The following is a 23819-nucleotide window of genomic DNA, read 5'->3' on the forward strand; positions in this document are numbered from 1 at the left end:
CGCGCCATTTTGTTTTTTCAATTGCTAAAACTCGCCTCGCGGCTGGCGAGAACCTCCATCTCGCCATTTTTAAAACTCTCCGAATGCAGAGAGGTGCGAACGGCATAAAGCGGCTGTTCGCGCCAAAAAATGGCGCGATTCTCGCATTTTTGCCGCGCCAGGAAAAGATGGCAAGATGGCGCTCGCCGCCTATAGTAAAGGGGAAAAAAAGGCGCGAATTTGTTTTTACACGTTTCTGAAGCGCGCATCTCGCCAATTTAAACTCGCCACACGCATCCATGTTAAACATAGCAGAATTCGCACTTTTCTGCATATGGAGAATAAAACTCTCCAAAAAAGCTACTTTTTATGAAATTCGCCAATTTTTAAATTCTATGCTCTCTGCATGAGGCCCTTAATGTCTATACTGTTCCCTAATAATCCATCACAAAAAGTTAATGGACTTGTTCCACTGTGACCCAACATGACGCCTTGTTGTTTTCTGTATGTTATATCGATATGGTCATCATTCAAATAATATCAACGTATTATTATATTCAGTAGTAATGACAATGTATATTCATGATAGAATAAAAAAGGGCCAAAGACTAAGGTGGCCTTCTGCCAATCCAGTGTTTTCAATGAGGTTGGGAGACTACAGCCTACGCGTGGCTGAATTCTCCATTTCAATATGATGGGTAGATTCATGAATACGTTCAGATGCTTTTACATTAACCATTTTAGTTTCAGAGCCTGGACTTGCTAATCAAGAGCCAGTTGGTAACTGTAATGAAGACCGTACCATCTACTTTTAGGTACACAGAGACAAGTAACTTGGAACTGGTTCTCAAACCAAGTTCTACCATTTCACCACTATCCCACTTGTCTTATATTGTGTGTTCACCTGCCACGGCATAATGATAACCAGCTTCATAACTTTTGTGTAGGGGAAATGGAAGAGTTGGAGGCCCTCTGGCTAACAGGCATCTGCCACAATGAGAAGAACGAGGTGATGAGTAGCCAGCTGGACATTGATAACATGGCAGGAGTCTTCTACATGCTGGGCGCTGCCATGGCACTGAGTCTTATCACTTTTATAATGGAACACCTCTTCTTCTGGCAGTTCCGACACTGCTTCATGGGCGTCTGCTCGGGACAGCCGGGCATGGTGTTCTCCATCAGCAGGGTGAGTTGGGAGACACGCTTTGGACAAGGTCTCTTTGCAGAGATTTTCATAGTTCTAGTACAGGAGTGGCCAACTCCAGTCCTCAAGGGCCACCAACCGGACAGATTTTAAGGATATCCCTGCTTCAGTACAAGTGGCTCAGTCAATGACTGAGCCACTTGTACTGAAGCAGGGATATCCTTAAAACCTGACCTGTCGGTGGCCCTTGAGGACTGGAGTTGGCTATCCCTGTTCCAGTAGTTGTATTGATCCTGGATAACTGTAGTTTGTGGTTGCATGTCAGGGACCAACATGAGAATTCTTCAAATGAGCTTTCAAAGCCGTACATCAGAAGAGATCTATGAGGTCTGGAGATCTTATCCATACATTTCTCTCATTTTTGTCCATTTAAAAGTAACACAACTTAACACAAACCTACAGATTTTCATGAAAGGGACTCCACTGACACTATTCAAAGTAGCAGAAGGTGGGTAAACAATGTATTCGTATCAAATAGGTCCTACTAAATGTGCAGTGCTCAGTATCTGATGAAAGAGCCATGGATATTGGGTGTATATATTATTCACCAACTTTGTCAATGCTTTGGTCTCAAATTAAATTCCCCCTAGGCCAGGGGCTCTCAACCAGTCCTCAAGCTTCCCCCCTTTCTGCTGCCCCCCCCCCCCCCCACTTAACAGGGCAAGTTTTGACAATATCCCTACTTCAGCATAGGTGGCTCAATCAGTCCCTGCTTCAGCATAGGTGGCTCAATCAGTCCCTGCTTCAGGCCAGGAGGCTCAATCAGTCCCTGCTTCAGGTCTGGAGGCTCAATCAGTCCCTGCGTCAGCATAGGTGGCTCGATCAGAGGCTCAGTCTTCGACTGAAACTGTGATTGTGCAACCTGTGCTGAGACTGGGGTATCCTGAAAGCCTGACCTGTTGGGGGAGCTTGAGGACTGGCGTTGATCCCCCCTGTCCTAGGCAGTGAAAAACTTGTGCAAACAAAAAAACGCTTAGACCTTCCGTCTTCAGGGAACAAAACTTTGACAGCTTATGAATAAAATATAACAGTTTTGCCTGTCAAAGTATATATGTCGAATGAAAAGTTGGTGAATATTATATAGTGCTCAAACAATACAATCTGAGCATTATTTTCCCGTTATCCTGACGATCACATACTTCAATGTAAATCATTCTACTAGTGGCCAGTGTGGTGACACACTCATTCTAAACAACTGGTCAATGGTAGACGTCTCCACACAGGTGTGAGTAACACAAATGGAAAGCTTTTGAAAAGAATGTTTCAAATCGAGGTGTCTCCAAAACTGAAAACGACAGACTCTCGTCAAAGAGAAATCTGTGCTCAGACTCACCAAGGAAAGGAAACCGGTGAAAAGAAAACGTATGTTCCAAAGATTTCAAAGCACGGATATGCTGACAGATACACACACAAGCTCAGCGTAGTCCTGCTACGAAGAGGCTGTAACAAAGGGAGGCCAGAGGAAAGCACTGTGTTGAGCAGGTTCCTTTTTAGGCTAGCATTAATTGTCCCGCGGCTTTTACTGGTACAATCCCATTGAGATGATGAACAGAGCAGCAGTTACAGCTGGAGAAGGAACATCAGACAGGAATCACATTTACAGGTGCAACTTCCAACTTTAAGTAATAAAGAGTCGTCCATTCTATTATATGGGATATATATATATATATAGGGCCACATATACTCAACTGTGGTAAGTCTCACCTGAAATCCCAGGAGGCCTTATTTCTCAGAAGTGTTTATTAAACCTGCACCCAAAGCTCTGATTTTGCAGGAACTACCGTTGTGTCTTATTTTTATATATTTTAATATCTTTTTCTTATTTATTTTTCTATGTTTTAAATGAAGGGTTTAACTCATTTGTAAGTTTTCTTTATTATAGTTCAACACAGAAGTATAACAGCAGATTTTATATATATATATATATATATATATATATATATATATATATATATATATATATATATATATATATATATATATATGTAGAGGTATCAGTACCGTGTTAGCCGAGCTTCAATAATCAAAAAATAAATAGATGATACCGTTCTGTGGCTATATATATACTATACTGTATGTATGCACAAAATGTTATAGCAGTAACCATTAGAGGGAAAGATTTTAAAAAGTGCGAATACTAACCACGGTTGACTGATGCGGGAACATAAATATAACGTATTCAATTGAAGCAAATAGGCAATTCACACAAAAAATAGATACATTGAATATGTTAGCTACATACAAAAGTCATATTAGATACATGAAAAATCAAAACGATGTTGAATTAACTGGGATATTGGGACCATTAAATGTGCCATGTTATAGCAGAACTCCAGCTACATTTCAGATAGGAAAAAAATATACTGTAGAAATAGGTTGGCCAGAATAATATTGCAATGTAATCTAATGGCGCAGGGGCTGGCACAGGGAGGCACAGAGGCAGGCACAGAGGCAGGCACAGAGGGAGGCACAGGGAGGCACAGGCTGGCACAGAGGCAGGCACAGGCTGGCACAGAGACTGATTAAATGTAGGGAGGTAATGGGTGCTCCAACAGTCCTGGAATATTGTATATGTTCATCAATAGTTTTCTTTTTTTATGAAAACAGTAAAGACTCAATTGTGGAGTGGGTAAACTACTGGGTGAGTGAATTGAACCACTGAAAGCATAAATCTCCTGAAGGCAACAAAAAAAATGATGTAGAACACACTTCGCTGTCCCTCATTGGAAATAAGTGTATAATAAAGTCCAGAACTCACCCCACATTGCAGTCCTGATGATGATCCATTGTGATAGAATAAATCTTTAAAGATCTTACCCACTCCTAGAGCCCACTGGATTCCTGGGAGCGTGTCCAGCCGCTGATTGAGTTCCAAACGATCCAAGAAATATGCAAAAGAATGCACAAAGCAGCGCACTGCCCAGGGACACAGGTGTATCAAGGAATGATAAAGCACCTTGTTGTGTGAAACGCGTTGGACGGTTTCTACCTCCTTGTTTGTCATGTCTGATTGACAATAAACATAATTTTTCATTTTTGATACACCTGTGTCCCTGGGCAGTGCGCTGCTTTGTGCATTCTTTTGCATATTTCTTGGATCGTTTGGCACAGAGACTGGCACAGGGAGGCACAGAGGCAGGCACAGGGAGGCACAGCGGCTGGCACAAGGAGGCACAGTGGTTGGCACAGGAGGCACAGAGGTTGGCACAAGCAGAGCATACACTGAGAATCAAATTAGGGTCATCCACTTCAAAGGCAACATTATTACCTCTAAGATACTCCTCCAGCCCTGTAATGGGGATATCATATACTGGTATGTATATATAATATAATATACAGGATAAACCTGTTGCTGTTATTTTCAAATCTAAGTAGATAACCCGGGCCAGCGACGCATTGCTCTGCGTGTTATTATATCGCTCTGCGTGTTATTATATCACTCTGCATGTCATTATATCACTCTGCATGTTATATCGCTCTGCATGTTATTATATCACTCTGCATGTTATTCTATCGCTCTGCATGTTATTATATCGCTCTGTATGTTATTATATCACTCTGCATGTTATTATATCACTCTGCATGTTATTATATTGCTCCGTGCGTTGTTATATAGCTTTGCATGTTATTATATCACTCTGCGTGTTATTATATCACTCTGCATGTTATTATATCTCTGTGTGTTATTATATCGCTCTGTGTGTTATTATATCGCTTTGTGTGTTATTATATCGCTCTGCGTGTTATTATATCGCTCTGCGTGTTATTATATCGCTCTGCATGTTATTATATCGCTCTGCATGTTATTATATCACTCTGCATGTTATTATATCACTCTGCTTGTTATTATATCACTCTGCATGTTATTATATCCCTCTGCATGTTATTATATCACTCTGCATGTTATTATATCACTCTGCATGTTATTATATCACTCTGCAGTCTGCATGTTATTATATCGCTCTGCATGTTATTATATCGCTCTGCATGTTATTATATCACTCTGCATGTTATTATATCGCTCTGCATGTTATTATATCACTCTGCGTCTTATTATATCACTCTGCGTGTTATTATATCGCTCAGCGTGTTATTATATCGCTCAGCATGTTATTATATCGCTCTGCTTGTTATTATATCGCTCTGCGGGTTATTATATCGCTCTGCATGTTATTATATCACTCTGCTTGTTATTATATCACTCTGCATGTTATATCGCTCTGAGTGTTATTATATCACTCTGCTTGTTATTATATCACTCTGCATGTTATTATATCACTCTGCTTGTTATTATATCCCTCTGCATGTTATATCGCTCTGCGTGTTATTATATCACTCTGCTTGTTATTATATCACTCTGCATGTAATTATATCACTCTGCTTGTTATTATATCACTCTGCTTGTTATTATAGCACTCTGCGTGTTATTATATCGCTCTGCGTGTTATTATATCGCTCTGCGTGTTATTATATCACTCTGCATGTTATTATATCACTCTGCTTGTTATTATATCACTCTGCATGTTATATCACTCTGCATGTTATTATATCACTCTGCATGTTATTATATCACTCTGCATGTTATTATATCACTCTGCTTGTTATTATATCACTCTGCGTGTTATTATATCACTCTGCATGTTATATCGCTCTGCGTGTTATTATATCGCTCTGCGTGTTATTATATCGCTCAGCGTGTTATTATATCCATCAGTGTGTTATTATATCGCTCTGCGTGTTATTATATAGCTCAGCGTGTTATTATATTGCTCTGCTTGTTATTATATTGCTCTGCATGTTATTATATTGCTCTGCGTGTTATTATATTGCTCTGCGTGTTATTATATTGCTCTGCGTGTTATTAGATTGCTCTGCGTGTTATTATATTGCTCTGCGTGTTATTATATTGCTCTGCATGTTATTATATTGCTCTGCATGTTATAATATTGCTCTGCTTGTTATTATATTGTTCTGCTTGTTATTATATTGCTATGCATGTAATTATATTGCTCTGCTTGTTATTATATTGCTCTGCATGTTATTATATTGCTCTGCGTGTTATTATATTGCTCTGCGTGTTATTATATTGCTCTGCATGTTATTATATTGCTCTGCGTGTTATTAGATTGCTCTGCATGTTATTATATTGCTCTGCATGTTATTATATTGCTCTGCATGTTATTATATTGCTCTGCGTGTTATTATATTGTTCTGCATGTTATTATATTGCTCTGCGTGTTATTATATTGCTCTGCATGTTATTATATTGCTCTGCATGTTATTATATTGCTCTGCATGTTATTATATTGCTCTGCGTGTTATTAGATTGCTCTGCATGTTATTATATTGCTCTGCATGTTATTATATTGCTCTGCATGTTATTATATTGCTCTGCGTGTTATTATATTGCTCTGCATGTTATTATATTGCTCTGCATGTTATTATATTGCTCTGCTTGTTATTATATTGTTCTGCTTGTTATTATATTGCTCTGCATGTAATTATATTGCTCTGCTTGTTATTATATTGCTCTGCATGTTATTATATTGTTCTGCATGTTATTATATTGCTCTGCGTGTTATTATATTGCTCTGCATGTTATTATATTGCTCTGCATGCAGTACCGAATTTACCATTAGGCCCGTTGCAAAAATTTCTGCCCCCATATAATTTTGCCGCGCTCTCTGGCCTATCGGCATGTGTCGTGCCGCCTCCTTGCTGTCTCCATTTATCTCCTTTGGAACCCACACGCCAAATGTGACATCAAATAATGTCATGATGCAGTGTTACCATGGCAACGTGGCACTGCACCATCACGTTGATGACGTCTGCAGCGTTATTTGATGCTGGTATTCCAAAGGAGATAGAGGGCGACAGCAAGGAGGCGCCGGACACATGTAAGTGCCGCAGGGCGGCAGAGTTTTACTTCCGCTGCTGTCTGGGTGTTATTATATGCATGTTATTGTATAGCTCTGCATGTTATTATATCGCTCTGAGTGTTATTATATCTCTCTGCGTGTTATTATATCGCTCTGCATGTTATATCGCTCTGCGTGTTATTATATCGCTCTGCGTGTTATTATATCGCTCTGCATGTTATTATATCGCTCTGCGTGTTATTATATCGCTCTGCGTGTTATTATATCTCTGCGTGTTATATGCATGTTATTGTATAGCTCTGCATGTTATTATATATTATATTGCTCTGGTTGTTATTATATGCCTGTTATTATATCGCTCTGCATGTTATTATATCGCTGTGCGTGTTATTATATCTTTCTGCGTGTTATATGCATGTTAATATATCGCTGTGCATGTTACTATATATCGCTCTGCGTTTTATGATGTCTCTCTGCATGTAATTATATCGCTCTGAATGTTAATATATATATATATATATATATATATGCGTGTTATTATATCGCTCTGCATGTTATTGTATGACTGCATGTTATTATATCGCTCTGAATGTTAATATATATATATATATAGCTCTGAGTGTTATCATATCGCTCTGCGTGTTATTATATCGCTCTGCGTGTTATTATATCACTCTGCGTGTTATTATATCACTCTGCGTGTTATTATATCGCTCTGCGTGTTATTATATCACTCTGAGTGTTATATCGCTCTGCGTGTTATTATATCGCTCTGCGTGTTATTATATCGCTCTGCGTGTTATTATATCGCTCTGCGTGTTATTATATCGCTCTACATGTTATTGTATAGCTCTGCATGTTAATATATATCGCTCTGCGTGTTAATATATTTGTCTGCAATGCCTTGCTGGCCCGTCAGGCATTGGAGTTACGTTGCTTAGTAGCACTGCACCTTAATACTGTACCTCTAACCTCCACGCCCACCTCAGACCCAGGATCCTCAAGTTCATTAAATAAGAGAATCAGTAATATATCGCATAATTGATTTCAACAGGAACTAAATTCAGTTACCAACCTGTGAGATAAATGATATTAGTCACAGCCAAGCTGAGCTGGCACTACCGTCCAGAAATCCCACAACTTGGCAAGCCCTGCTGGCATAGGCTGGCACAGGCAATCCCTGCCAGCCTCCTCCTAGATCTGTTGCTTGGTGTTAGCAGGTGAAGAAGCAGCAACTCTGAATACATTTCCATTAAATCCTTGTGCTGCTGCAATGCTGCACCGTCTGGAAGTGGCTCTTGCTTCATACAGCCAATTATCACGTCACACAGTGGTTCAGCTGCAAAAAAGGATTCTGGGTAGTGACAGGCCAACTAGCACCGTGTGTGTGTGTCTGTGTCAATTTTAGCTTCCTATGAATGTCACTACCCAGAGTCCTTTTAGGCAGCGCAGATATAACAATGGGATGAATAAAGCAGGTGTGGGGACCTGTGAAGTTATGCAGACACGGAAGGGTTTTCTGTATGTTGGGGAACTTTTTTACCCACCATATCCTAATTCTGATTTATTAGTAACATTTTACATTTTTATCCTATGCGGCCTATTCCAGTAGCTTCGATAAGGGACTTATCGAGCATTTTCGGGCACTTCTGGAACGCTTCTCCCCGATCGGTAGTGCCCCTGCTCAGAGAAACCGAGCGGCAGCTCCAAAAATATGCTCAGACTAGCATTTTTTTTAAATATCCAGCAATTCTAGTAGCTCCGAGATTCACATCGTGGCTGCAACTCGCAAGCAACTCACAGGGTCTGATCTCGACACCTCAAGGGCGGCGAGATTGGATGCGCAATGTGACTCTGAAGAAAAATATATATTTTTACTGCATCGGATTGAAGCCGGGAGGCTCCGGAGCTGACACGCATTAATACCAGCTCCGGAGACCCCCGCATTAATACCAGCTCCGGAGACCCCCGCATTAATACCAGCTCCGGAGACCCCCGCATTAATACCAGCTCCGGAGACCCCCGCATTAATACCAGCTCCGGAGACCCCCGCATTAATACCAGCTCCGGAGACCCCCGCATTAATACCAGCTCCGGAGACCCCCGCATTAATACCAGCTCTGGAGACCCCTGTATTAATACCAGCTCCGGAGACCCCTGTATTAATACCAGCTCCGGAGACCCCCGGCTTCAATCCTATGTAGTAAAAATAAATTTACAGGCAGCTTCATTACCTCAGTAACCCGGTTTATTGGGGGTAAAAGGGGTGGGTGAAGGTGATATTTGGCCTGTGGTGGGTGTTTAGGCCTACCTGGAGGGTTGCGGGAGGAGTTAACACCTTCATTACCTTAGGGGTTACTACCACTAAGGTAATGAAGGGATTAACCCATCCCGCTACCCACTCGGTTATCATAAACACCCACCATGGGCCAAATACCACCTTTACCCACCCCCTCTACCCCCAATAAACATTAATATACAATACAAACACCAATACACCCATTGATTGCCAGTGTGGTTACCTATGTCCTCAATGGCAGCAAAGATAACCCAATAGTAATGAATTGGAACCCTACTACCACCCCCTCCGCCCACCCAACACATACAGTACAGTAATGGGCAAAATCCCTATTATCCAGATCTGGAGAATAGCTAATTTGCCCATTAAGAATAAAACATTATCCAGCCAGCATAAAGTAAATTAAAGTGGTTCTTACCCCTGCCAGGATGAAGGCCATCCTCATCACCATCCTCCACATCTTCTGTGGGCAGCAACATTAAAATAAAAAAAAAACTAATTACTGGCCACTAACCCCTTAATTACCTTAGCGGTTAGTAACCGCTATGGTAATTTAGGGATTAACACTGCTACCCATCCTGGAGGCCTAACCACCCTCCCCGGGCAAATACCCCCACTGCCGACCCCTTCTACCCATTGGTTGTCACTGTGGTAAACCATGCCCACAATATGGGCATGGATTGCCACAATGGCAATGAATGGGCAACCTAAAAAAAAAACATAAAAAATACAATACATAACAATTAAATAAAAACAAGCATTTGCCAAAAAAATGCCTTGATTGTCACTGTGCTCATCTACACCCATAATGGGACATAGATAAACACATTGGCAGGACACATCGGGGACCCTCTGCTTTCCGAGTTACAGGCCCCGGTATGGGGTGCCGGTATCCCCGCAAAGTTTATTTGTCCCAGTCACGTGACGCGGGAGATTTAAACAATGCAAGGAGATACCGGCACCCCTTACCGGGGCCTATAACCCAGGAAGCAGGGGGTCCCCAGGGCTGAAATTAATACGATTGAGCTCCAGAGACCCCCTGCTTCAATATTGTTTTATTAAAATCAAATAAAAACAGTGTGATCACCAGTAAGAGCTGTGCAGGTAGATCCAGCTTCTCTCTGTGCAGGGAGATCGCCTGTAAGAGCTGTGCAGGGAGATGCAGCTCTCTCTGTGCAGGAAGATCGCCTGTAAGAGCTGTGCAGGGAGATGCAGCTTCTCTCTGTGCAGGGAGATGCAGCTCTCTCTATTCAGCTCCTACAGACTGCAGGCAGACCGCAGTGGTAGAACTTAGAAAAAGACTGAGCTAAGAACACTGCCATCCCAAGCAGTATTGGCATTTTCCTACCTCATGGCTTCTCACTTGCGATAACTCTTTCTGAATACCATGATAACGCAAATGTTAGACCATGAGGTAGTGTCCTGCCAAACCGATTTGGCAGTGATAACATCGAAGCTACTAGAATAGAAAGTCTTTAAAGAATATGAGTCGTGTGGTTGCATCTTTTAATCAAAAAATTGATCTAAACCTGCTAACCCTGTCATGTTAAACTCCATTTCAACCCTTACACTAAATACATAATATTTCTTATTGTCTTGTGGATTAAACAACGTTACTATTACAAGAGAGGGTAGAAGGCTGGGACTCAACAACAAGGGAACAAGTGGAATAAGGGAGAGTGCTTAAAGGGGTCAATGAATGAAGCATTTTCTGCGGTTCTGTGCAATTAAAACTGACAAAAAAAACAGAAATAAAAATCCCTTAGTATTACGAAGGAAAAATTGTGAATGCACGGGTGTCTTAGTGAAAAGTAAGGATATATACACACTGCTTGCGTCAGTCGTAGGCACTCACCACCTTCTCCTGTAGAGGGAACTTCAGACCAGGGCAGCAGCTTTTCCGGGGACCCAGACTTGACTCTTCACCGGGGCTCCCAGGTTGAGCGGGGGGGAGAGGAGAGGTGTCCATCCCCCCCCCCCTGCCCATGGCTCTCTAATTCCCCCACTCGTCCCTCTCTCTTACACACTCCTGTCTTTCTCTCTCGCACACACACTTACCCTCTCTCTCCCCCTCTCTCACTCATCCCCCCTCACACCCTCTCTCAATGTTCCCCCTCACCCCACCTCTTTCATTCTTCCCTCTCACTATCGCTCTCACAACCACCTCATTCCCCATTCTCTCACCTTTCCCCCTTTCCCTCTCTCGTACCCTCTCCCTCTCAAACACCTCGCTCTCGCATCCCCCCCCTTTGTCTCGCACTCTCTTTCCCTTTCAATCTCTCTCTCTTTCACTCCTCCCCCTTTCTCTCTATCTACCTCTCTCTCCTCCCACCTCTCTCTCTCTCTCTCTCTCTCTTATTCTGTGTAATCTCACATGAAGGAGACCTCTTTGCTTGGTGATCAGATTTTTAAACTTTCTTAACAAGTTTCTTACATTTGATGCAAGCACGAGCAAAAAATAAAAACAAAATTGCAGTGCATCAAAGATAACTTTTCTCTGCCTTGATACATACACAGCTACAACTAGCTCAACCTTTCAAAATTATCATTGTATTTTTCATATGGGTTTTCAGAACGTATACCACTTTGGCACGGGAATTGTTTACCGACCAGTTGTTGATGGCAGTGGCGTCAGACTATTAAAGGCTAATATCCTTATGTCTCTTGTTACAGGGTATCTACAGTTGTATTCATGGTGTTCCCATAGAAGACAAACAGTCTACCATGAACTCCCCATCAGCCACAATGAACAACACCCACTCCAACATTCTGCGTCTCCTCCGCACCGCCAAGAATATGGCCAACCTTTCCGGGGTGAATGGCTCCCCTCAGAGCGCCTTGGACTTTATCCGCCGGGAGTCATCCGTCTACGACATCTCAGAACACCGGCGGAGCTTCACCCACTCTGACTGTAAGTCCTATCAACCAGAAGAGAATCTCTTTAGTGACTACATCTCAGAGGTGGAGAGGACTTTTGGTAACCTTCAACTTAAAGACAGCAATGTGTACCAAGATCACTTCCACCACCATAGATCTCACAGTATAGGAAGCAACAGCTCTATTGATGGGTTGTATGATTGTGATAATGCACCTTTCACAACACAACCCAGACCTCTCTCCAAGAAACCCCTCGACATAGGTCTGCCATCAAAGCACCCACCATCACAAATTGGTGACTTGTATGGTAAATTTTCCTTTAAGAATGATCGCTATGGTGCCCCTGATGATTTGATTAGGTCTGATGTCTCTGACATATCTACACACACTGTCACCTACGGCAACATTGAGGGCAATGCCAAGCGGAGGAAACAGTACAAGGATAGTCTGAAGAAGCGCCCAGCATCTGCCAAATCCCGGCGGGAATTCGATGAGATCGAGCTGGCCTATCGCAGGCGGCCACGATCCCCTGATCACAAGCGCTATTTCCGGGATAAGGAGGGCCTGCGAGATTTTTATCTGGATCAGTTTAGGACCAAGGAGAACAATCCACACTGGGAGCATGTGGACCTGACCGACATCTACAAAGAAAGAGGAGAGGATTTTAAGCACGAGAGTTCTTGCTCGAACAGGCAACACCAGAAGCACGCAGGGGAGTTTGTCCAGAATGAACGTAAACAAGGCACTGGAGTGAATGCCTGGGAGAAAAACATCAGTAATTTGGACTGGGAAGATCGAGCCACAGCCAACTTCTGTCGTAACTGCCCTTCTAAGGTGCACAACTACACAGGACAGAACTCCAACCGCCCGGCTTGTATCCGTTGTGAGGTCTGCAAGAAGGCAGGAAACCTTTATGATATTAGTGAGGACAACTCTCTACAGGATCTGGATGCACGACCGATTCCCGCCTCCAACCCCAAATATCCTCAAAGCCCGTCCAACGGCAAGGCCCAGAAACGAAACCGAAATAAACTTCACCGCCAGCACTCTTATGACACCTTTGTGGACCTTCAGAAAGAAGACGTGACCTTAGCCCCCCGCAGTGTCAGCCTGAAGGACAAGGAACGCTTCATAGATGGTAGCCCCTACGCCCATATGTTTGAGATGCCCAATGAGACCACCTTCGCCAGCAAGTCCCATGGGCCAAGCCACAACCCTGCGGGCTACATGCTCAGCCGTTCCCTGTACCCAGACCGAGTTACCCAAAACCCATTCATTCCCACATTTGGGGATGACCAGTGTTTGCTGCACGGAAGCAAGCCCTACTATTTTAGGCAGCCTGCCATTGGTGGCTTGAAGGGAAGGTCGGACTTGCGAGCGTCTGGAAAATCACTCTCTGCCCTACAGGCGGGTCCCCCAGGCCGATTCCAAAAAGACACTTGTATAGGGAATCAGCCCAATGCCTGCGTTTCAAACAATAAGAACCCCAGATCTTTCAACAACTCTACCAATGGCCATGTGTACGAGAAGCTGTCCAGCATTGAGTCTGACGTCTGAGGGGGGAGGTGGGCTGGGACCTAAATTCTCCCCTTCCTAATCCCCAAATGCTATTCTCCTACAGTGAAGCAGGACAAAGATGTTCCTGAGTGCTGTTGGAGGTGGATACGTGAGAGGCAGCCTTTCTATTCCCCTCATTCTTCTTCTCTTCCTGGGTCCATCTTGTATTTCCAACCATGTGGAGTTCATGTCCCAGCCTGCAGAATCACTGCACTGGCATCAGAGGAGTGGGGGAGAGAGGCGGGGTTCTTGGTTTTCATTTAACAAGGACAAGGTGTGAGCGTCTTAAGGGACGGAGGAAAGTATATGAAAAGACATTCTCAAGAGCTTTCTTCCAAAACTAGGATATGAACAGCTGGAAGGAGACATAGGGGGTTATTCATTAAAGTGTGATCGTTTTGAACAAACCCTAGTGCACAGAATCTCCCATTTACGTCAATACAAGTTTTTCATGCAGAAGAGCCAGATTGGCACTGTTGCACTTTAATCAATAACCCCCCATTGTGTCCTAAGCATACATAGAAGATGGAACAGGGAAGAGTTTGAGAGATGGGAAAGTAAAAGAGGGTAATGCTTACATTATAGGAAGCTTCCATGAAACCCTCTAACACAGTATGGCAGCGAGTAGAGACTGGGCAACCTTTGTAGATGAGCCCACGATTCTTAGCATGTCTTGAAAGGGTGACTGGAAACTGCCCATTTTGAATGTTGTGGTGCGTCTGTGTAATGAATGTCAGAAGATGCTGGTTGTTGGAACCATGAACAATACTATTCTAAGTGAGATGTTTCCACTTGTCCACCCACCTACAATTGACTTAGAACCTGGATCCATGCTTATTTTGTTTGCATACTGTACATCTCATGCCTTCTGCTCCAGGTGCTGTAGTTCATGTTGATGGAACATGGCAACCTTGCCACCAAAAATACTCCAGAATAACTAGCCATGATATCAATCACATTTAGGGCCAGAAATGCACAAAAAAGGAAATAACTTCCTCAATTATTGGAATTTTTTAAACTAATTAACTAAGAAATACTTCCACGACCGGAATGATTTGCCCCGATAGCTCAGGAACCTCACAATAGTCCATCAGAGGAGTCTATTATTACTGCTGTCCAAAAATATCTCAGTCCAAAAGAGATTTGCATTCTGACAGTGGACCTCTATGAATAAATGAGCAGCGAATCCAGTGGTATAATAGACTTTAAATAGCTTTTTGTAACTTTTTATATTTTGTTGACCGTGAAAAACTTTTTGGATTCTGCAGTCCATTATTTGAATGTGTGCAGCATTTATTGCTATTTTCATTTAACTGTTTGATTGCTTCATGGAGAGAACAGGACAAGACTAGAAATGCAGAGCTGGATGGAAGAGAATTGGATCCAAGGGCTTCCTGGCACGGCCCTATCTTTTCAGGAACAGATAGTGCTAGTCTGGGTTAAAGAACTGTGGTTTTCGTTCATAGTGAAGGAAGAGTCTTCAGCAATGTTCTTATAAAATCTTTCATGCAATCACTTCCAGTTGACTAAGGACATCACCACATTCCATGGTAGGTAGGGGCTTTGCAGTACAAGGTTTCTTTAGGAAACCTGAAATTATCCCAGATTATTTTTATTACCACCATTAGAACTTCATCTGCCTCTCAACCAGACATTCTACAACCTGACACGTATCATCTGATCCTCCGCTGGTTATAAGTTACACATTGTGGAATATGCAAGTCAAGTCAGACCTGAGACAAAATTATTGGCCGACCAGATTGTTGGTGACATCATAAATGATGTCACCACCACCCTATGAGGGCTTTATCTCACATAGTCTATGCTTCAGTTCTACAGCTAAAGCATGTAATATAAGGAACACACGTGTATTTTGCATTCCCGTGTACAGTATATAAGCAGACAATGTTCATTGGACGGGCATTGGAGAGATTGTTTTGGCAATGGACATGTATGGTGTGGTTGTCGGGCGGTGAACGTGGGTGATTGAGGGCAGTCTCCTTGCACAAGAGCTACAGTGTGACCATAAGGGCATTAAACTTCACCTATCCTAGGCGACACTTGGTTTTAGCTAGAGAAAACAAGAAGCGTCAAAACTAGCCTCCAATTAGTCCTTCCGTCACGTTGAATGTGAAGGGAGCGAAATCAGGGCGCTGCTTCAATCATCAGAAAACACGGGCTGGGACCACACCGCCCACTGTTCATTTATTTCGTTTTTTGTAAATACGTGGTTGAAACTTTTTTTTTCTTTTTAAAGACTTTTCAATGAATTTGTAGTGATGCAGCGGGAGAAGGCCATTCGCCCTGTCCCATGTCGTCCATTCCTAGAGGTTTCCAGGCTCTGTATCCCTGTGCCATGTCCCCAAACCAGGGATTCTCAACGCCAGGCCTCAAGACTCCCTAACAGGTCAGGTTTTGTGGATAAACCCAGCTTCAGCACAGGTGGCTCAATCAGTACTGAATCGAAGACTGAGCCACCTGTGCTGGAGCAGGGATAGCCTCAAAACCTCACCTGTTGGGGTGTCTTAGGGACTGACGATGGGAACCCCTGCCCTAAACCATTGGGCCGTAGGTGCCTGCCATCCCTGGCTCTTTTATTTCTTTTTTTCATGTGCCAAATGACGGAGCCGCTGCTCAGTCCTAGAGGTGGGACGCTTTTCTTCTGTGTGCCAATCATGTAAGTCATTCAATGCCAGGCTCAGAGTGCCCGTGCCAAAATACCTAAGCCACCTTAGAAACGAAAAGGCTCCCGTTAACGTATACCCCGATCTCATAGTCTACACTGCTATGAAGCCGTCCAACCCCCGGGGCGTGAAAACTGCCGTTATCCCTGTGCCAATGTTTGAAGTCAGTGCCGTTAGATTGTTAGCGACCCCTTCGCTGCCCGAGGCGCTGGAAACGCGTTGCTGGGCGATGCGTTGTTTGCTGCCCCCACGCAGCAAAGAGGTGAGAATACACGGGACATTGCTTCTGGTTAATTCACACTTCGAGGCATGTGTATCAAGATGCAGTTTGCTCTTTTTTCCGCAATCATTTTATCTTAAGTTAATTTACACTGGTGTCAAATGTATGAAACGTGTTATTTCTTTATTCTGATCTCTGGGGTGCAAAGGTTAATGCCAACTCGGTTGGTAATTGCAGCACCAGTCATAGACAGAAACTTGTCGATACTTCCTTATAATATTGCTCACAGAAGCTCCTGAGCTCCTATGTACTTATACCCGCTCCCTATAACTCCTCCGCTAACCCCCCCTAACCGCTCCCTATAAAGCCTCCCCTAACTGCTCCTATAACTCCTCCCCTAACTGCTCCTATAACCGCTCCACATAACTCCTCCGCTAACCGCTCCCTATAACTCCTCCCCTAACTGCTCCTATAACTCCTCCCCTAACTGCTCCTATAACTGCTCCCTATAACTCCTCCGTTAACCGCTCCCTATAACTCCTCCTATAACTCCTCCCCTAACTGCTCTTATAACTTCTCCCCTTACTGCTCCCAGAACTTCTCCCCTAACTGCTCCTATAACCGCTCCCTATAACTCCTCCCTAACTGCTCCTATAACCTCTCCCTATACCTCCTCCCCTAACTGCTCCTATAACCTCTCCCTATACCTCCTCCCCTAACTGCTCCTATAACCTCTCCCTATAACTCCTCTGCTAACTGCTCCTATTACCGCTCCCTATAACTCCTCCAGTAACTGCTCCTATAACCGCTCCCTATAACTCCTCCCCTAACTGCTCCTATAACCGCTCCCTGTAACTCCTCCCCAACTGCTCCTATAACCGCTCCCTATAACTTGTCCCCTAAATGCGCTCTATAACTCCTACCTGCACCTTAATCTCTCTATGACAAACGCGGGGTAAAGATGACGCAAAACTCCTTCATACATTGAGCCAGAAGGACGCAGCGCGAGACTCGCTTATCATATCGTCCTCTTTGCATCATACCTGCCACTCTGCGAAACCCCGTCAGCAAAAAATACTGACATCTTATTATATGACAATACTCTGCCGTGGAAAATAACCCCCACACATTGTGTGAAGATCACGAGGCTGCACTCTATGCTGTGGAGTATCTTTCATACTCCCTGAGTAGCCTAACATTTTGTTAACCCTTCCATTGCCACGAGGTCTTGAAACATTACATTGCTACTATACGGCATTAAATTCACCTTTCCCTCCTAATGTTTTGTAAAATATCCTTTTTGTTGACGTAGCCGCTTACCGCAGTCTTTTTACGCGCTAGCATTTCTATGCTGCGACCCTCTGGAGATATACATTTGTGCTAGGCTGTAGGGCACTTTTAAAATGGCCGCCACCTCATCTAAGTCCAAGTAATAGGGGTGGGAAAAAGGCTGTTGTGATTTATTTCGGATGCCAAAAAATAGAATGTTGTGTATTGCTGAAGCGCAAGTCCCTCTGGAGGGGTTAAGGGCCCCTGTGTTTTAACTGCGGTTGTGTAAAGAAGGTGACAGTAATTGCACATTCATTGCATGTAGCTATATGTAATCACACATATCTAAGAGATAATTACAGTAGTTACACTACTCCAGGCACTTGCAAGTGGTGTCAGTTACTGTAATATCGCCTATTCGCCTTGTGAGTCTACACACGCATTCATACAATGCACATACTGTATGCACCAGCTGATTATAGATGCAGTCCCACTCAAAATCGAAGGGGCGGCCATTTAAAATCCCCTCCCCCCAAAAAAACAATCTCACTGCCTTATACACAGTTTTAGTGTCAGGAAATGTCTGTGGTTGTGATTTCCTCTCCCAGAATCCCCTGCTTGCCACCACTCTTTCCCGACTGAGCTCGGTGACATCATACTGGAAATAACCCCTTACCTGCCGGAGGGACCGCGACACCAGAGGGGAATAAATGCAATAAGTCACAAAGGTGACAGTCCCATATTTATTAAGTGGTGCCATTTCATTGGGCACGTACGGCCCAGTCACTGTGTGATGCTAATATGTCTCAGTACTGGGAGGGGTCTAATGGCGGAACACGGCTTATTTTGTATGGGCCACAATGTACAATAGTATATTTTCCCCCTATTCACACAAACGCATTCCGGAGGATCAAGCCCACCCCGAAATCAGAAGGTATTACGTTGCTTTATAATAAAACTGCTTAGCTGCTTCGGGGAGCTGGGTGAGTAGAGATACTCAGTACATCATTAATTATACATGGCAGCGTAATTATTTTCATGGAAATTGATATAAACGCACAGAAAAGGGAAGTATATAATAAAAAATATCCAGTATTCGGTTTTTGGTATAGGAAACTCGCATTAGAAATCACAAAAATAGATGTTTTATCCTCAAACTGGCATATTTTCTTTACATCATACGAAATGGAACAGCAAACACAAAAATCGACATATTTGTAAGGAAATATCTCCAGAGTTTGACAGCATAGAAATGGCAGGAAGGTAGGAATCCCTGCAGCACACACTAACTAATATTCTAAGTAACTAATATTCATCGGCTAAATTCATCTTCTTTTTTGCAGTCTTCGGGCCTCCTCCAGGGACCACCCAGTTCCTAAGATATTTGTACTTTTTGGCAACGGGAAGGGATACTTGTCCAGTGGAGACAAAATGGCTGCCAGGGTCAGCCTCACTGCGGTCTCCAGTAGAGAGCCACAACATCATGAGGAGGGAACGCTGTGACTTTCTGTTGCCATACCCGTATTTGTTGTTTTTGTGTGCGTCAGAAACGACACATATCTTCGGAACTGCGAGGTCCCCAGAGATTGGGAGAGTGGGTATCAGATTCAGGGGACCCCTCAGTTCAAGTAACATTTAAAAGATAAAGTGAACCAAGAAAATGTAATACATGGGGATGGAGGGGTTATTTATCAAAGTCCCTCGATTGCAAAACTGGGGCCAAGAAACCTTAAGAGTTAGTCAAGAAAAAACATTGGAATGGAATTTTTATTTGTACGCAGTGGTTTTTGCACCAACTTTTCCCTGCTTTTGCAGCCACATGTCTTCGATAAATTACCCCTAACAAATAACGGAGGTCTTATTGAGGGAGACACGTAGACGTCCAATACACTCCTCTACATAACACGTGGAGAGATAGATACCCGTGAACACACGTGAAATAAGTATATTTGCATAACAGGTGTGTTAACAGGTATTTCTGCACAGGATGTAGTGTTTTAGGAGGTGCAGATGTCAATCGGTACTCTACTGGATTGACAGTCTCTACAAATGCAGATCAAATCTTTCTGGTGCTTCGGGTAATTATTTCCATAGACGGTTTACTATTAAAGTTCCACAAACCATCCAATACTTTTGCAATCTCCCATTATTTTCCCATTGTGGCCAATCATCACCCTTGATACATATGCCTCTGAGTGTTGAGTTGCAACGGAGCAGTAAGATAATAGGGTCCTGCTTGGAAGGACCATGCACCGATGTGTCAGTCTCACACACGTATTATTATTCCCCCCCCTGGGGTCGGTGGGCCAGACTGAGGATTGAGGGAGTTCGATCATTCAGGGATACAGATATAGATACAGTCAGCCTCCTTTGTAATTTCAAGCGTGTCATTTCTATTCTTGGTGGGGTTCTCCACTTTGCGGCTGTAGAAATTTGTGCCGTTGATGTATAGGACACTTCATTTCTTGAGTAGCATTTTTCTTGCGTGGTTGGTTGTTCTTTCTACTCATTTATTTCTTCTTTTCTCCTTCGCAATCAGCCGCTTTCCTGTCCCACTTGCATTCTCTTCCTCGAGGCGCAGCTACCATGTAAGGATCCGGTTAGGAATCGCAGTGCGCTGTCTGGTCCCACCACCAGCTGGAGCTCTGAGTAGGAGACAATGTAGCACCACCTGGTCTAGATTAGATTAGACAGGTGGTAATTCAGTGCCAAACAGTAAGGATGGGAAACAGCACCCCCTGGTGGAATGATTCACAAAGACCATGGAAACACAACTGTATATAACAATCCAACATGGTACAAAGTTTAGTGTTCCATCTGGTGGTGAGAGAAAACCATGCCTTTCAGTGAATGGAAGAGAATCACCATTTATAACATGCAGATAGGTATTGCATTGCTCCTTGGTAGAATATTAGTTGAGCTCCCCCTGGTGGGGAGGAAAAAACACTTCCAGTAACCCAGAATGGTGGTGCTATTTAACTAGACACCTTCAAGCCCTAGAACATATTTTCTGGCCCTGTTTAAGGGAATGCGATGGAAGGTATTGTCTAGGCAGCGATTTCCAACCTTTGTTACACAGCGCTCCCCCTGCTAGAAAATATCTGTTCCGCGAACCCTTCATTAATAATTCTCATTGGCGACTCATCAGAGTATCGCTAACACTGTGTGAGTGATCCCAGGCAGTATAGTGTCCTGAGCGTGTGGAGGGAACACACGCTTAATAATCCCCCAAACTGCCCCTCAGTGTGTGAAGGCAGCATGGGGGGGTGTAGCTGTCACTCACTGCGGGATCTTCCAAAGTCACGCCCCACAATGCCGTGCTGCTGTGGATGCAAAGCATTGTGGGGAGCGACTTTGGAAGCTCCTGTTGTAAGTGAGAGCTGTACACCCCATGCTAAGGGGCAGTTTGGGGCCTTACTAAGTGCACGTCCCCCACACGGGCTCAGGAACTTACCATACTGTCTGGGATTTGTTTCTATTTTTGGGGGGCGAACCCCTCGGAGACACCTCCCCAAACCCCCTGTTGGGAATCACTGTTCTAGGGTAAGAAGGTGTCTTATTGATTAACACCGCTTAGCAAATTTGGGCCAGTGTTTATTGGTACCCCAAGGGGAGCAAATGTTTTAAGACATTAGAACGGGTAAGGAATCTTTGCAGAGCTGAAGTGCCGGGAATACTGGGAATAAAATAATATATTTATAATAAATTAAGTACAAGATGACTTATATTAATGTATAAGTTAGAGGGCTCCTCGCTGGTTTAATCCTATTGTCGACGGTGGGTAGAAACCAAACACAATTGAATCTATTTAAAGGTGCAGTTCCTGCAAAAAATGACCTATATTTTTTTATTGCTAGTTTTGTTTTTATTTGCCATTTTTAAAGGCTCGAAGAGTGTAGAAGACTTTCCATATGGCAGTCACTGCTGCTTATTCTCACTTGTTCCACCCCAGCAGGAAGCTGTTTTCCAGACTTCAAAGAGACATCAAAGAAACTGCCTTATCCCGAGCTTCTCTGATTAGACTCTTTGAGGTCCAGTGATATCAAAAAGTGGGTGAGACGAAGCAGCCATGTTAATTTTGGTTTGTTGCTTGATATTCAGTTTTATAAATCCGTGAGCAAGGAAAAAACTAGAGAAGGGAAATCAGACATTCTATTGCATCGTATGGTAACAAAATCATTACAAAATTAACATAATGTTGGAACTTCACCTTTAACGTGGGCCAACTTATTACTAACCGAAACAGCCAATGAGATCAAACAGGAGGGGCGCCAGAGTTGGGTTACATTTCCAAGCAGGTATTCAGAAAACAGGAAGTGGCAACCGGTCAAACAGGAAGTGACATCATTGCGTAGGAGAGCAGCTAATTTTTGGTGTACAGAAAGCCAGAACTGTGATTAAAACTTTTTTTTTTTTTTCCTGAAGTGTTCATTTTTTAGGGGGGGTTTTCTTTTCAGCGTGTTCACGAACAAGAAAATGAAAAAAAAAATGTTTACTATAATTCCTCCTCTGCTGTTTACAAAAAAAAAGTTTTAAAGGGACAAGAAACTTTAAATGAAAATACCGTATATATATGTAGATATATATATTAATTGAAAGTAATTCACAGGCGTTTTACATTATGAAACAGGGTGTTTTTTTTAAGTCAAATGTTTAAAGAAAAAAAAAATAAGGGATTGAAAATATCTCTTGGATTTCATGTTTATATGTGTGTAAAATCGAACAAACAAATTTTGAAGGCAATTTTCACGCCTCTTAACTGGTATAATAAAAAAATAAAATAAAGGACTCTATCGGACTTTGCGACCTTATGGAAACAAAGTACCGGGTGATGTTTGATCTCTGTTTACTGGGTGACCAAAACATTGGTTTGTAATTGTACTCTGAAAACGACATCTTGTATATTCCAACATGTTCCTGGTAACACTGGTTCTCAATTTTATTTCTGTACAACAAAGACCTTTAAACGCCACCAATATGAAAAATACATAAGTCAAAACGTTTATTTTTTTTCTGTTCTAGTTCAAAGATCCTGGAGAAAAACACAGTCGACCAATATCAGAGTTCTCTGGTACTGTAGATTAAATGATTGGAACACGAGAGTTTTGAAAGCTCTGTACATTATCATTTCATCTTTGTACAGTAGAACGCTGATGTTGGACCACTGAAATGCTTCGCAAAAACCCACATTGAATCATTTTCTTTCTGCAAATATCAGAAATTCGTTAAATGAGATTCCTATATTTGGAATTCTGGTTTTGCTAGTGGATTTTTTTGGCTACAAATCAGTTGATATATTTTTTCCAGCGGTTTCTTTCTTTTTAATAAAACAAAAAAGCAATGTTAACAACACATTTCCATTTCCACACTTCCCTCTAACTGCAGGAAGTGGAAGCCAACAGGAAATGATGCCTGATTTCTGGTTTTCGTTCATTTTTGTGGAAGTGTAAGATGATGGTCTTATTCCGTTAAAACCAGAATCCCTACTTATATTTGATACAAAATCTGTTCCCAATAAATAAGATAAATATCTACAGAAGGAGTCACTATTAATACAGCCAGTGAGAACATGTATGTTCTGAAACCTCTCCTTGCCTCCAGCTATTGCCTCGTATAATCAAGTGTTTCCCAAACGCTGGCGTGGCCAGAAGATTTTCAATGGGCCTCAGGACATAAGGAATAAACATATGGCTGTCAGTCGAGGTGAGGCCGGTGGTTGGGGGCACCGAGGAGAGAAGAACTCAGATGGTGGGAGGGGATCCTGCACTTGTGGAGTCGGTGCTGGTTGGATCACATCTGGGCCCATTCTGCGGGAGGGAGGAGGGGCCCAGATTTTCTGCTAAGTTTGGTT

At 42.9% G+C, this 23819-nt stretch overlaps 1 protein-coding gene across 1 annotated transcript in view; it reads left to right on the forward strand.

The window, feature by feature from the left end:
• Nucleotides 1-23027, forward strand: part of GRIN2B (glutamate ionotropic receptor NMDA type subunit 2B) — a 375272-nt gene extending 352245 nt beyond the window's left edge. The window contains exons 13-14 of the mRNA XM_075573972.1: nt 927-1165; nt 12035-23027. Of these exons, the coding sequence (XP_075430087.1) occupies nt 927-1165; nt 12035-13795 (2000 nt within the window). The 3' untranslated portion in view covers nt 13796-23027. The remainder of the gene's footprint in view (nt 1-926; nt 1166-12034) is intronic.
• The last annotated feature ends 792 nt before the right edge of the window (nt 23028-23819 follow it).

The sequence above is a fragment of the Ascaphus truei genome, chromosome 17 (genome assembly GCF_040206685.1).
Source record: "Ascaphus truei isolate aAscTru1 chromosome 17, aAscTru1.hap1, whole genome shotgun sequence".
In the NCBI taxonomy this organism is placed as follows: Eukaryota; Metazoa; Chordata; class Amphibia; order Anura; family Ascaphidae; genus Ascaphus; species Ascaphus truei.